Raw genomic sequence first — 12,132 nt, 5'->3', positions numbered from 1 at the left:
GAAGAGCCCAAAGTACTGGCCATGCGCAGAGGCTGGTACTTCCTCGTTCCTCATTCACGATGTATGGGAGGCCAGGGTGCAGCTGCAAGGAGCTTTCCCGCCCTTTCATTCTTCCTCCAACATGGCCTAGCGGCTCCCCGTCCCTCAGGCAGTCTGACGTGCAGAGGGAGGGTAATGGCGATGCTGAGATGGAGTTTATTTTATGCCACCGTAAAGACTGAATGTAATATTTTTATTCACAGCTTTGCTCCTTTCGCTGGCTATCGGGAGGGAGTTCTCCTGGAAAAGCTTCTCTCTCCTCTCCCCACCTCAACCACCAGGGCCTTACCCCACCGTAACCTTCCTTGACCAGGGCAGGCTAGCGGGGACTGGAGCCCATTAATGCCTTCCCTGCCTCAGCCACAGGGGTTGTGCCAAGTGGCTTGAAGTTGTTCCACCCACTAGGAGCTGAGCAATCCTATCGCTCCCAGTCCCTATCAGCCTAGAGGGCAAGAGACAGGGCTGTGGGATCAAACCCAGGCCTCGTGCTCTGCAGCCCAGAATCACTGCATGGCTGGGTTTACGAAAAGCAGCAGACAGCCAAGCCTGGCACTAGGATCTGGGGGCTCTCCAGGACGTTAGTCTCCGTCTTTCTCCCCTCCTTCCCCAAACGCTTTCCTTTACCTACTCTCTCTTCCTATGGCTAGGGATGGCTACTGCCCTCCATCCCACCACTTGGTGGCCAGGCAAAATGGGCATGGCAGGTCTTTCCCTGGGTTTGGACCTGCTGCTCTCTGTTCAGCAGAGCTAGCACAGCCCCCACCAGCACGTTCAGACAGCTGGTGACCCTCTGAATTAAAGTCATCTCACAAAACAGGGGACCAATGTGGTTCTGAAGCCTGGGCCATGAGCTTACCAGGATCCCAAAAGCCAGCTCTACAGATAGCTCAGGAGGTGCATGCCTCCCCCCACCCTCCCGAGGGACTGATTTTCACTGACACCCCACACGGGCCTTATGCTGCTGGGGACACCAGTGCAAACAAGAGGAGTCACGGGGGCCAAAGATGGCATGGAGTGAAGATACGTCTTTAAACATTCTGCCCATGCCCTGCATTGCCTCGTTCCTAAGGGCTCTGGACTGAGGGGCTGCCTGCCCAAATTGAAGCCTGGCAGTGCACAGCCATGCTGACCCGTGGTACATGGACACACTCCCAGTGCACAGCAGGCCCAGGTTTCTACATGGGCAGGAGAGGCACCTAAAAGTGCCAAGATCCCAGGGGTCTCTCTCACCTCCAGCATTCAGCCTGCTCTGCGGAACATAATGTTTGGAGCAGCTCAGCTGATCATACTGAACCGGGGGCCAGGTGTGCCGATCTGAAAGGCCAATTCAGGGCTTTGTTTGGAGGAATACAGGTGCTAGAAAGATCAGGAAAATTAAGAAGTTCCAGGTCAAAGATGAGTCTGGAAAGGTTATAAGAGACCCAATCTGGAGAGGTGCCAAGCACCCCTGACTCCCCACAGTAGTTGTGTGTGCTAAGTACGTACTCAACCCCTCTCAGGATGGGGCTCTGAATAAAGAAGGAAGATGATGAATGAGTCATGTAAGTGCTTAGACTCATCTATTGAGCAAGCCAGTGCCTGGGCAGAGCCCAACTCACTTCAGGTCGCAGTGAATCAGACCTGTGTGCACCAGGCATTGAGCTGGAGGCTTTTTACAATTGGTTGTTATTCAGAGCTGTTTGAACACTACCATGAACGAACATATCCCAGGCAATGGGCTGATCTCTAACCCTTCACTCCCTCTCTCTATTTGCCCTTTGGCATGTGTGAATGGTCATCTAGGTCACATGGTCTTGTTTCTGTTCCCTGATTGGATAACAGAACCTTTTGTACAACAGGAGAGGCGACTCAAAGAGATTTCAAGATGGCCACATATTTGCACTCGTATTCACAAGAGACCTGAAACTTCCACACACATTCTTGTACAAGGCGGAAGTGCCCAAAGGTCACCAAAAATTAAAAGAGAATGTTATGGATGCCGTTGAACTGGATTCACAGAGTTTGTTCAAATGAGCATATGTGAGTATGTTCTCCAGTGTTTCCCCAGCCAGATCAGAAAGGGAGGAAGTGTGGCTCTTGAGAGATTTTTGAATAACAACATTGGGACACACAAGAATAACATCGGGACAACACATCCTTGTCTAGCCATCACCAGCAATGGAGAAACAGCTGTTGGGGCACAGAGACCATCAGCAATGCCTCTGCTCTCAAAACAGGAGTCATGACCACCTCCAGGGGGTGCTATCGAGCCAAGAAACTGAGCAGGACACAGTGATGTTGTGTGAATTTGTTGCAGTGCTTTGGCCAACGGTGACAGCTGAAGTTGGGGAAGATTTAATCACCAATAAATTGTGGCAAAACACAGGTGACTTCCCAAATTTGTCTGACTTTATGGAGATGACAAAATCTAAGAGGAGGATATTTTCATCAGGAAAGAGATAAATAATGAAAGTTTCAGAAGAGGCTGAGATCTGTAGTGTCCACAGCCCTCAGCTCCACCAGGCTCCAGTGCGTGGAAGAATACACTGGATCGCCTTAAAGAGCATGAGAACTGCATCTCCCACTGGCACAGCTCACAGTCAGCCACCCTGTCTTCACCTACCTACACGCATGGACTGCAAACTAGGTGAGCAGTGTGAATGAGAATGCAGTTTCTGGGGCGACGTCATGGAAAGAGTGGCCATAAATGTACAGCATTTGAGGTTTTGCCCTATTTTGGTGACTCTAAGTTCCTTAGTTCTCCAAAGGATGGAATCTTACCTGAAACTTTAGAGCTAATGACAGCTATCAATCCATTTCTGCCTATGCGCCTAACCACATCTGGAATTCCTGTTGAGTCACCGATCCTACATCTATGCGTTATTCCAAATTCACTCGGAAAAGAAAGTGACTCGTCCACTCAGAGGCCCCAAATCATAAATTAAAAGTCCGATTTCCCAGTCAGCCGTAGAACAGGAAACAAATCAAATGGGTGAGCTTTCAAAGGGCTTCCCATGCAATTTAACTTCCATATAATTCATATTGCAGGAAGAAAACCCTCTTCAACCTAATGTGAGCTGTGGAATCAATTGACCTGCTTTAGGACTCTTCAGAAGAAATGAACTTTTTTTTTCCCCTCTCCCTTTTTCCAGATCACTGACTCAGCAAATTAGAACAAGAATATAATTTAGCAATACAGCGGTTTTTGAAAGACACCAGTCCCCCTCAACCCCACCACCCAAATAGATTTTTTTCCTCTTCACTATTCATTCAGATCTGATGCTAATTGAAAACTTAGAATGTGGCTAAGAAAACAGTAAGTTCTCTCCTTCAGAAGACGTCAGAGGTTGCATAATACCCTTGCAACCTGGTACAACATCTTGCTGCCTCCACTGAGGTTGAGGTGTTTTTAACCTTTGTTGGCTTCACAGGAGCAATCTTCAGCAGCAGGAGGAAGGCACACAGCCTGAGCGGTGGTCAAGCTACCAAAAATCGACCGTGAATTAAATGGAATATACAGAGGACTTTGTTCAGAGGACTCAGCCCAGCCAAAAGTGGTCACTACTCCCAGCACAGAACACTCACTCACGCTTTAGCCATTTCTGCTCAAGAAGCAGCGGGGAGATTCATTTCCCTCGTATCCACACAGCTCTTCCAGGTCAAGGTTGTATCTTTGACATGCAAGGGATTGCTTTTGTTGCTACCTACATCGCTTTTGTGCTAGGGCTTTATAAAGTGTTACACACATCCCCACCAAAACAAAACTAACACATGGGAATCAGAAAACATCTCTGGTCAACAGAACGTTTCCAAACAACAGGTCTTCTGGGATTTTAAATTCAAGCGAGAAACTAGACCGCGGGTGAACTGTCCTTCCACAGCTGAACATCAGAAGCCCTGGTCACCCATGGCTAGGAGATTTTATTTTAAAAAGCCAAAATACAGAGATAGATTTATGGGAAGAGCATCTGATGATACAAAACGCCCACGCCAGGGATTCCCCCAAGCCCCAATTTTATTGACCTTTCCTCATTTAAAGGATGGATAAAGTAGTGAATAGATGCATACATGTTGGCGTTAATAAAGCACAGTAGTTCATTGTCATCTCATGTCTGAAACATGCCCAGAGGCACTGTATGCTCCTAACTCACGCCTAACTTTTCACATAATTTATGCTGAAGTTTACTGGGAACAACTGAGTTCTGACCTTGCTCCACAAGGCTCTGGTTGAATTTCAGGCATGTCTGATAACTCAATCCATGCTGCCTTGCATATGGGCTCCAGATTAATAACCCATCTGCCCTGCACTAGCACTCCATCAGGAATCAGCTTCACAAGCCAGCAGGATATGTTTGGGCAGCTCTTTTCTAGCACTGAATCCTGCAGTCCTTACTCAGACTAAACTCCCAGTGATCTTAAAGAGCATTTGCCCAAGTAAAGATTAAGGACCCAATCCTGAAAGGAGCAGAGCACCCTGGATTCTCACTGGATTCTGCTGGCTGACAGCAGCTCCCAGGAGACACCCAGCATGCTCCAGTACTGGACACTGAGGAAGCCTATCAGACCTGGCCCACAGTCCAGACATAAAAAAAGGAAAGATCAGGGGCCAGATTCCATTCCCAGTTACACCAGTGTATATCTGGAGTAACTCCTCTTCTTTCAATGGATTCATATTGGTGTCATCAAGCTCAGAATCTAGCCCTAGGTAAGCTTAGGTTGTCTCAGCACTGGACATGTTTCCCAAATGAAGTGGCCATTCCCCAGTTGATCACACCAACTTTCAAGAGCTCATCCCCTAACAATTTGCACACAGCACAATCATTTTCATAGGAATTAACCACAGCCTGTTTCTTCCCTTTCAGAACAAGGGGCAAACTAATGACTTACAGTGGAACACTCGTTTGGAAAAACAGGTTTAACGGATTGATAATGGCAGGGTAACTGCCTTGAGACCTGCCATGAAAAGCCAAGAATTTAGGTCCTGCTCCAAAACCCACTGCTGTCTACGAAAAGACTACTACTGACTTCAGAAGGCTTTGGATCAGGCCCTCATCCCATGATTCACTTACTGGCTCAAGGAATTGTACTAAGCAATGGCTAGCTAGCTGGAAGGTACAATAGTGAGACACTCCCCCTGTTATAAAACTCAAAAGCCCCTACAGGAGTCAATAGAAAGGATACAAATCTACAGAGGATTGTAATCATAATGGCAAGACCTATTTCAGGTGATATTACTGCTAATTACTAATCAGAATATAGTCGATCAGCATGAGGGGATCGCTGACAATTTGTGTGTGATGCTAAAGGCAGGAATTGTTAAGAAGAAGAAAAAAGCCCCAGGATTTTATCATCTCTATCAACATCCAAAGGACAGCAGACCAAGAGAAAGGTTAGGATGTCGGACTAAGGCCAGTTACCTCCAGCGCTGCAGACGGCTTCTTTTTGAGTTCCTCACATTTTCGGAATTTGCAAATCTGGTGGCCAGTTTTGCGATTCCTACAACTGCTGCACTGCTCGCAGTTTATCCGTCTTCGGCACGGAGGGCACATGCCACATCTTTTCCGTTTCTTTTTCCCAGAATTGATGGCAGATGCCAATTCATTCTGCATCGGGTACTCTGCCAAGCCAGCCATATGGAGCGCGCTCTCTGCCAGAAACACGCCAGCAGGGGTCATAATGAAAAGGCCTGGGTTTATGGGAAAAGCCCCCAGGTAAGGAAAATCAGATGGGCTGTTCATTGTCTCTGCAGCTGAGACCGCTTCCATATCAGAGATACCAGTCCCGTGGTCATTTGGTAAAGGAATGTGCTCCTGTACCACTCTTTTGAGCATATCTGTAGACTGAGCAAACTGTTGTAGGCTGATCTGTCCTTCTGATGAGATTTCTGACGCCCTGTCTGATTTGCTCAGCATACTAGAGATGTTTTTGTGCTTTGAGGTAGAGTGACTTTTATCCACAGTTGTTGCTTCATTGCCATTAGCTATGGAGGTTCCTTTCTCTGAATGTTCGCTTACCAAGCTGCTGCTGCTGAAGGTGGAGTAGTGGGAGAGCGGACGTGATTTCTTAAGACTTTTGTTCAAAGGTTCACTTATGATCCCACTTTTGTTCCTCCTCTCGGAGTTGACAGGGGGTTGCGAGTCCTCTTGGTTATTTCTGTCCAACATGTTGGGCTTGTTACCAGCGTCTTGAGGGGCGCCAGAATTAGACATGGTGTTAAAAAAACCAGAACCAAACCAAAAAAACAAACCCCACTCGCTGCAGCAACTAACCAACCAACCACCAAAAACTGAAATAATTATAATCAACAGGGGAATCCTTCCAATGCTGCTGCAGGAGTCTTCAGGGCAACGTCAGTGCAGGGACATCGTCTGCGGTGCTGGTACAAAACATACAGCTCTGGAAGTAGAAAACAATAGACAGTTAGCAGTGGCACAAGTGACCGTGCTTTCCAAAGCCACTCTCCAGCTCCCTGCAATGAAAGCCTCATCTCCACTAACAATGAACCGATGGGGCACGGACCTAGACTGGGATCAGTTACTCTATGCTGTTACGTTTAAAGGGTCACCATCATGGATTTCAAAGGAATGGCCTGGCCTGGCTGACTAGCAGCACCCTGCACTGCTAATGCGCCAAGGATCTGATTCCCCTTTCCCACTGGGGGAAATGAGGAGGAACCCTGCCGAAGCCAGCAGCCCAGATCCTCTCCTCCAGCTGAGCAGTGTTCGGCACAGGTCCGTGAAGTGAGGAAAGATGACTTTAAGTCACCTTTGTGCTGCCCTGATTCGGAGGCTGCTAGCCTAGTCCCTAGAGCACCACTGAATCTATTTCCTTCCCACATCCCCAGCAGCCGTCCCTGCAGCTGAGGATCAGTCAGACACAGTGGCATCTTGTCCATGCCCTCTTTTTCCTAGCCACATACCCAAACAGACAGATTTCTCTTAATGCCGGACTTGAGGTTGCCAGGTCAGAGCCAGAGACTGGCCCAATGGCATTGCACTAGGGTACAGCTGGTGTGAGAAGAGAACCAGGCCCCAGCAATCTAATCTGTTTTCACCATTTATGCGGATTCATTTTCCCTTGTCTCACCCAGCTCAGGCAGCGACTAAATGGGTCAGTCTGTGTTTCTGGCCTGACTCCCTCTCCTGTTCTCAATCACTGCCCGAGCGCTGCTGCTGCTCGAGGAGTTCCTGTAGCTGCAGGGGGGATTGCTTCTTCTTCTTCTTTTTTTTTTTTTTTTTTTTAAGAATGAACGCTTGCCTTGGGAGGCAGAGAGGAAAGTGACGAGACCCTCCCGTGATGAGAACGTCCCTCTCCTGATGAGAACGTCCCTCTCCGTTCTATATAGCAGACCCCAGAGGTTTAGCCTACACTGAGCTGATGTAATCCCTCTAGTGAAGTGGTCCTCAAACTGTGGGTCAGGACCCCAAAGTAGGTCGCAACCCCATTTTAACGGGGTCACCAGGGCTGGTGTTAGACTTGCTGGGGCCCAGGGCTAAAGCTGAAGTCTGAGGGCTTCAGCCCTGGGTGTTGGGGCTCAGATTACAGGCCCCCTGCCCAGGGCAGCAGGGCTTTGGACCCCCCACACCCAGGGTGGTGGGGCTCAGGCAGGCTCAGACTTCTGTTCCCCATCCTGGGGTCGTGTAGTAATTTTTGTTGTCAGAAGTGTGTCACGATGCAATGCAGTTTGAAAACCCTGCTATAGTGAATCAGTCTGCAGACAGCAAAGCCAATCGGAGAAGCTTCCTATGGCCACATGGGCCTGATTCTGATCTCACCTACACCAGTGTAGCCCCACTGCCTCCAGCTGCGTTCCTCCTTGCCGTGTAAGGCGGTCCTGGTACTGCTACCCTCAGCATTGAGTGCCTGGGTACGTTTCCTGAAGGGTGGCCTCCCCTGGGTAGTTCCCCTGTCTGGGTCACTGCAATACCGCAGCGGGCACAAGTCAGAGCACTCCCCTGCCGGGCGCCCAGCTGGAGGAGAGTGGGAGGAGGAGCCGCTCAGAACTGTGCCCACAACCCATTCTACGGGGGGGGCAAATGTGCTGGTGCAAATTCCGCAGGCCCAACCTGCTCCCGCAAACAGGGAGGTCAGGGCCCAGCTTGGCTGCAGGGAGACTCATTAGTGCAAAGTTCGCCCCCCGCACCCAACAGGCACAAAGCCAGAGTAATCAGGCTTTAGATGAGAAAAGCTTAGGGGCATCAAGTCCACATGCCACCCACCAAGCCGGCTGCAGGGCCACGGGGGCGTCGCTTCTTGAGCTGGAGGTTGGCCATGGCCCTCCTCAGGGGTCTCAGCTACTGGACAGGCCCAGCAGCTCCCACCAACAGCACTTTATCCACACTGGCCTATCAGAACCGACCTGTGGTGCTCAAGGGCCATGATGACCTCCTGCCCAGTTGTTCAGAAAAGGTGGCGTAGCAGGACGGGACACTTGGGTGAGCCCTGATTTCGGGTGGGTGGGCAATGACAGGGGGCAGGGGAGGGGGAGCAGGAGGGATCAGGGCTGCTTCCCGCCCACTGTCCCCAGCTGGCCTTGCGTGGGGCAATGGACACGCTGGCCAGGGGCCCCCTGGGGCCGAGGCACACACCCGGGGAGTGGGTTCGGGACATAGCGACTTGCCCCGCTCAGCCCACCTGCTTGGTGCTCCAGTGGCCAAGCCTTCGTGCCCCAACCCTGCTCCCCGGATGGAGCGCTGGGCGGGCGAGCGGAGCAGGACAAGCCCCTGACCCCTTTCCCCGGATTGAGCGCCAGGCAGGCTGAGAGGGGTAAGCCCCTGCGCTCCGACTCCACTTCCCAGATGGAGTTCCGGGCGGAGCAGGGTAAGCACTGGGGCCGGAGCAGAGCCAGGGCTGTGGGGGTGGGCATGGATGCTAAATGGATGGGCCATGGCCCATCCAGGCACACTGGTGGCTAACACCCCTGCACTGACAATGCCCCCCCACCACTGCCTCAGGGTCTGAGCCACACAAACCCGCCCAGCCTGGCCCATTTGGCGTCACAATGTGGCGTCTCATCTGCCTTAAACCAACAAGCCCTGATTATTCCCAGCGCCAAGAGTGACAGCTGCGTTATCTCTTTGGCACGCTTCTCCCTGCTCTTGTCTATCCGTCATTCCTCCCTTTCTTCTAGGTGTTCTGCAGCGAACATCTTATTCAATACGACTGCATGGCCTGACCCAGCTACAGAGTGTTTAAATCTCTCTGCGGGCCTGCAGTAATTAAAGGGAAGAGGCTTGCAAATACAGGATCATACAGTCTTCCCACATTACATGACCTCTCTGCCAAAGGACAGTCACCCAGACACAGCGGAACCAGCTCTAAAGTGAAATCTGTATCTCCTCCTGGCAAGATCAGTGCACCGGGAGATCATACTGGAGGAAAGGGGAGAGGTCCCATCTCACCCTAATAAGGGAAATGCCTTGACTCATAAGAGAAATGTTCCTACCACTGTACTATTATCCCTTTCTTCAGCACTTGCATGTTGTAATGTAACGAGCAGCTATGTAGCCTTTCAGCCTGGAGGTCACAACCAGGGGTCAGGGCATTGTGGCTGCCCTGTCCCCTCCCCCCATGTTAGTAAACGGGAAGGGGATCCTGGCTAGCTAGAAGGGGTGGGCCTGAGATATGGAGAAGGCTAAAATGTAGGATATTAGCACTGCTGCAGCAATGACAGGACCAGCTCAGGTAAACTGGTGCAGCTCCCATGGAAATCTATGGGCCAAAGTCAGCAGTGACATAAAAGGTGGTGAGAGGATGCACGTAAGGGATGAAGTAGGGTATCTTGCACCAATCTGGCACTGAGTCAGTGTGCAAAGCCATAACCGCCGCTGCTGCAGTCAGTGGGTCCCAGGCAAGTCTCTCTCCAGCAGCACTCTGGGGTGTTGCACCTTTATTGCAAAAACGCCTGTAACTGGCATACCAGGGGCCCGGAGGGGAGTGAAGCAGGAAAAGCATCTAACAAGAGGATGTGAGATAAAGTCACCCAGCCTCCTTATCTTACGCCCTCCTGTTACTGCTTTTCCTGCTGCCCCTCCCTCCACCACCCCCTTGGTGTGGAAGTCACACTTGTTTTGCACACCTACGTGCTGAGCGGCTTGCACCCAGCCTGTAACTCTCACCCAAGCTCAACATTCTCGGGGCCCCCATCAGCTGAGTCTGGGAAGGGCCGTGGGAGGCCTTGGATATGCCCAAACAGGGACAGTTCTGCTGCACAAGCAGAGAGAGGGTGCAGAGAGACCAGCATGAGCTGGGTGCTGTGGCAGCCTCTGCAGATACCCCCTGGCCGCACAGGGTATCTCCTCACGGCAGGATCAGTGTGCTGGGAGACCACATTGGAGGAAAGGGAAGATCTCCCAGCTCAGCCAGGTAAGGGAAATGGATCGACTGATGAGAGAAATGTTCCTACCCTTCTTCAGCTCTCGTGTGTTACAATTTCAAGTGCATCCATGCATCTTTGCAGACTGGGGGCCATAAACAGGGCTTCCTGGGAGCAAGCAGTGGCAACCCCCACACAAATCAACACACCAGGAGCAGCCTGGCCATCACACTGGAAACAGAAGCCAACGTGGCGAGCGCAGCCAAACAGGGACAGACAAATCCAGCACGGGCACAAGAGGGTGCAGAGCCAGTTATGGCCTCAGTGAATCAGTGCTAAGGGCTACATGCAAAGATCAAGCACCATGACGCTAGCCCCACGGAATAGTTATACAAAGCCCTTCATCCTAAAGGTGCCCAAAGAACTGGCAGACTGGCAGCTCAGATCTTCTTCCCCCAATTGCAAACTCCACGTGAACAAGCCTTGCACAAGGGACTCTGCAAAGTGAGGGTGGCACCCCTGCCAAACACAGGAGGTCGATTGCATCCACATCGCTGTAGATTGGCACTAGCCCCAGATCCTTCCCCTGCCCCCTGGGGTAATTTGAGGAGGCTAGCACAGCACCCACGCCAGTCTCTCGGCACCCTTTCCCTGCCTATGCAGCACAACCGGCCCTGCTTGGGAGCATCCAGGGCCTGCTACAGCCCTTACTTGGCTGAGCTGATTTGGACCATAGAAGCTGTATGCAATATGCAGATGTGTCTACATGCAGCACATGCCAGTTCTGACGGGCAGTCAGGACTTCTACAGCCAATGGAGCTGATTTCCTCCCAGTGAGCAGTGCTGGCTGATAGCGCCGCTGTTTATCTGGGAGGCAGATGCTCCCACTGAATACAAAATGGATTGCTCCCGCAGCACCCCCAGTCCCTGCTGGGCTTCTGAGCTCCCCAGGAACAGACGTGGAGCTTAGGCGCTTCAGAGCTCGTACAATCCAGTGGCTACAACCCCTGCTGAGCTTAGAAGCGGGATGTCTTCGGATAATTAGGACGGCTCCATAATTGGGATAACAGGCTGTCCAGCAGGCTGCTCCAATTAAGCAGCTTCTTCTCTATAGGCAGCCACCTCTGGGGTGGAAAGTGGCAGGTGTTGCAACACTGTGCAACAGTTCAGCCCCAGAAGCGAGCACGAGCCCCACCTGCACTTGGAGCTGGAGAGGTAATGTAGGGAGGTAGAATGTAATTACCCAGCTTGCAGTTTGGCTAGGACTCGAGGGCTAACATCGGGACAGGATTATTAACAACCCTGCACAATCAGAAACGTGGGTTTTAGGAACTTGTCATTAAACTCAGTTTGGGGATTCTGATCTCAACAGGCCTAATGTAGTAAAGGAAAAGGAAAACCCAAGATGTTCTTTCTTGTGTTCACATTCGGGAAGCCTACTCAGGGCCAAAGACATGCTACCTTGACGGAAATCTGCAGGACTTGTGCAGAGTACTGAATCAGGCCTGGTTTTACTGGCATGCTCAGCTCACATTTGCAATCGCCAGAAGTTTCAGTTGTAAACGACTTTGCTAGGGCACCTTTCGCCGCTCCTGACATTTCCTCTGAATCGTGCCTCAGTGTTTCGTTTGCTAGGAAGTGTCAGGGTTAGAACATTCATCACGGAAAGGGAAGACACCCATGTGAAAATAGAGATCTCAAGTTCTCTGTAGTTCAGACCAATCAGGGTAAATATTATACATTCAAAGAATGAAATGGATGCCCTGTGGAGAAGGGTTGATTATAGGATATGGAACCTT

General features: G+C 50.9%; 1 protein-coding gene across 13 annotated transcripts in view; it reads right to left on the bottom strand.

Annotated features, from left to right (window-relative positions):
• The window catches only part of CXXC5 (CXXC finger protein 5), a 132,709-nt gene that overhangs the window by 7,672 nt on the left and 112,905 nt on the right, over positions 1 to 12,132 (bottom strand). For all 13 annotated transcript variants that reach the window (XM_034779038.1, XM_034779041.1, XM_034779037.1 and 10 more), the window contains one exon: positions 5,436 to 6,414. In XM_034779038.1, coding sequence (XP_034634929.1) covers positions 5,436 to 6,227 — 792 coding nt within the window. In that variant the 5' untranslated portion in view covers positions 6,228 to 6,414. The remainder of the gene's footprint in view (positions 1 to 5,435; positions 6,415 to 12,132) is intronic.

The sequence above is a fragment of the Trachemys scripta genome, chromosome 8 (assembly GCF_013100865.1).
Source record: "Trachemys scripta elegans isolate TJP31775 chromosome 8, CAS_Tse_1.0, whole genome shotgun sequence".
Lineage (NCBI taxonomy): Eukaryota > Metazoa > Chordata > Testudines > Emydidae > Trachemys > Trachemys scripta.
Note: the sequence above shows the minus strand (reverse complement) of the source record. Positions and strands in the feature narration are given on the sequence as shown.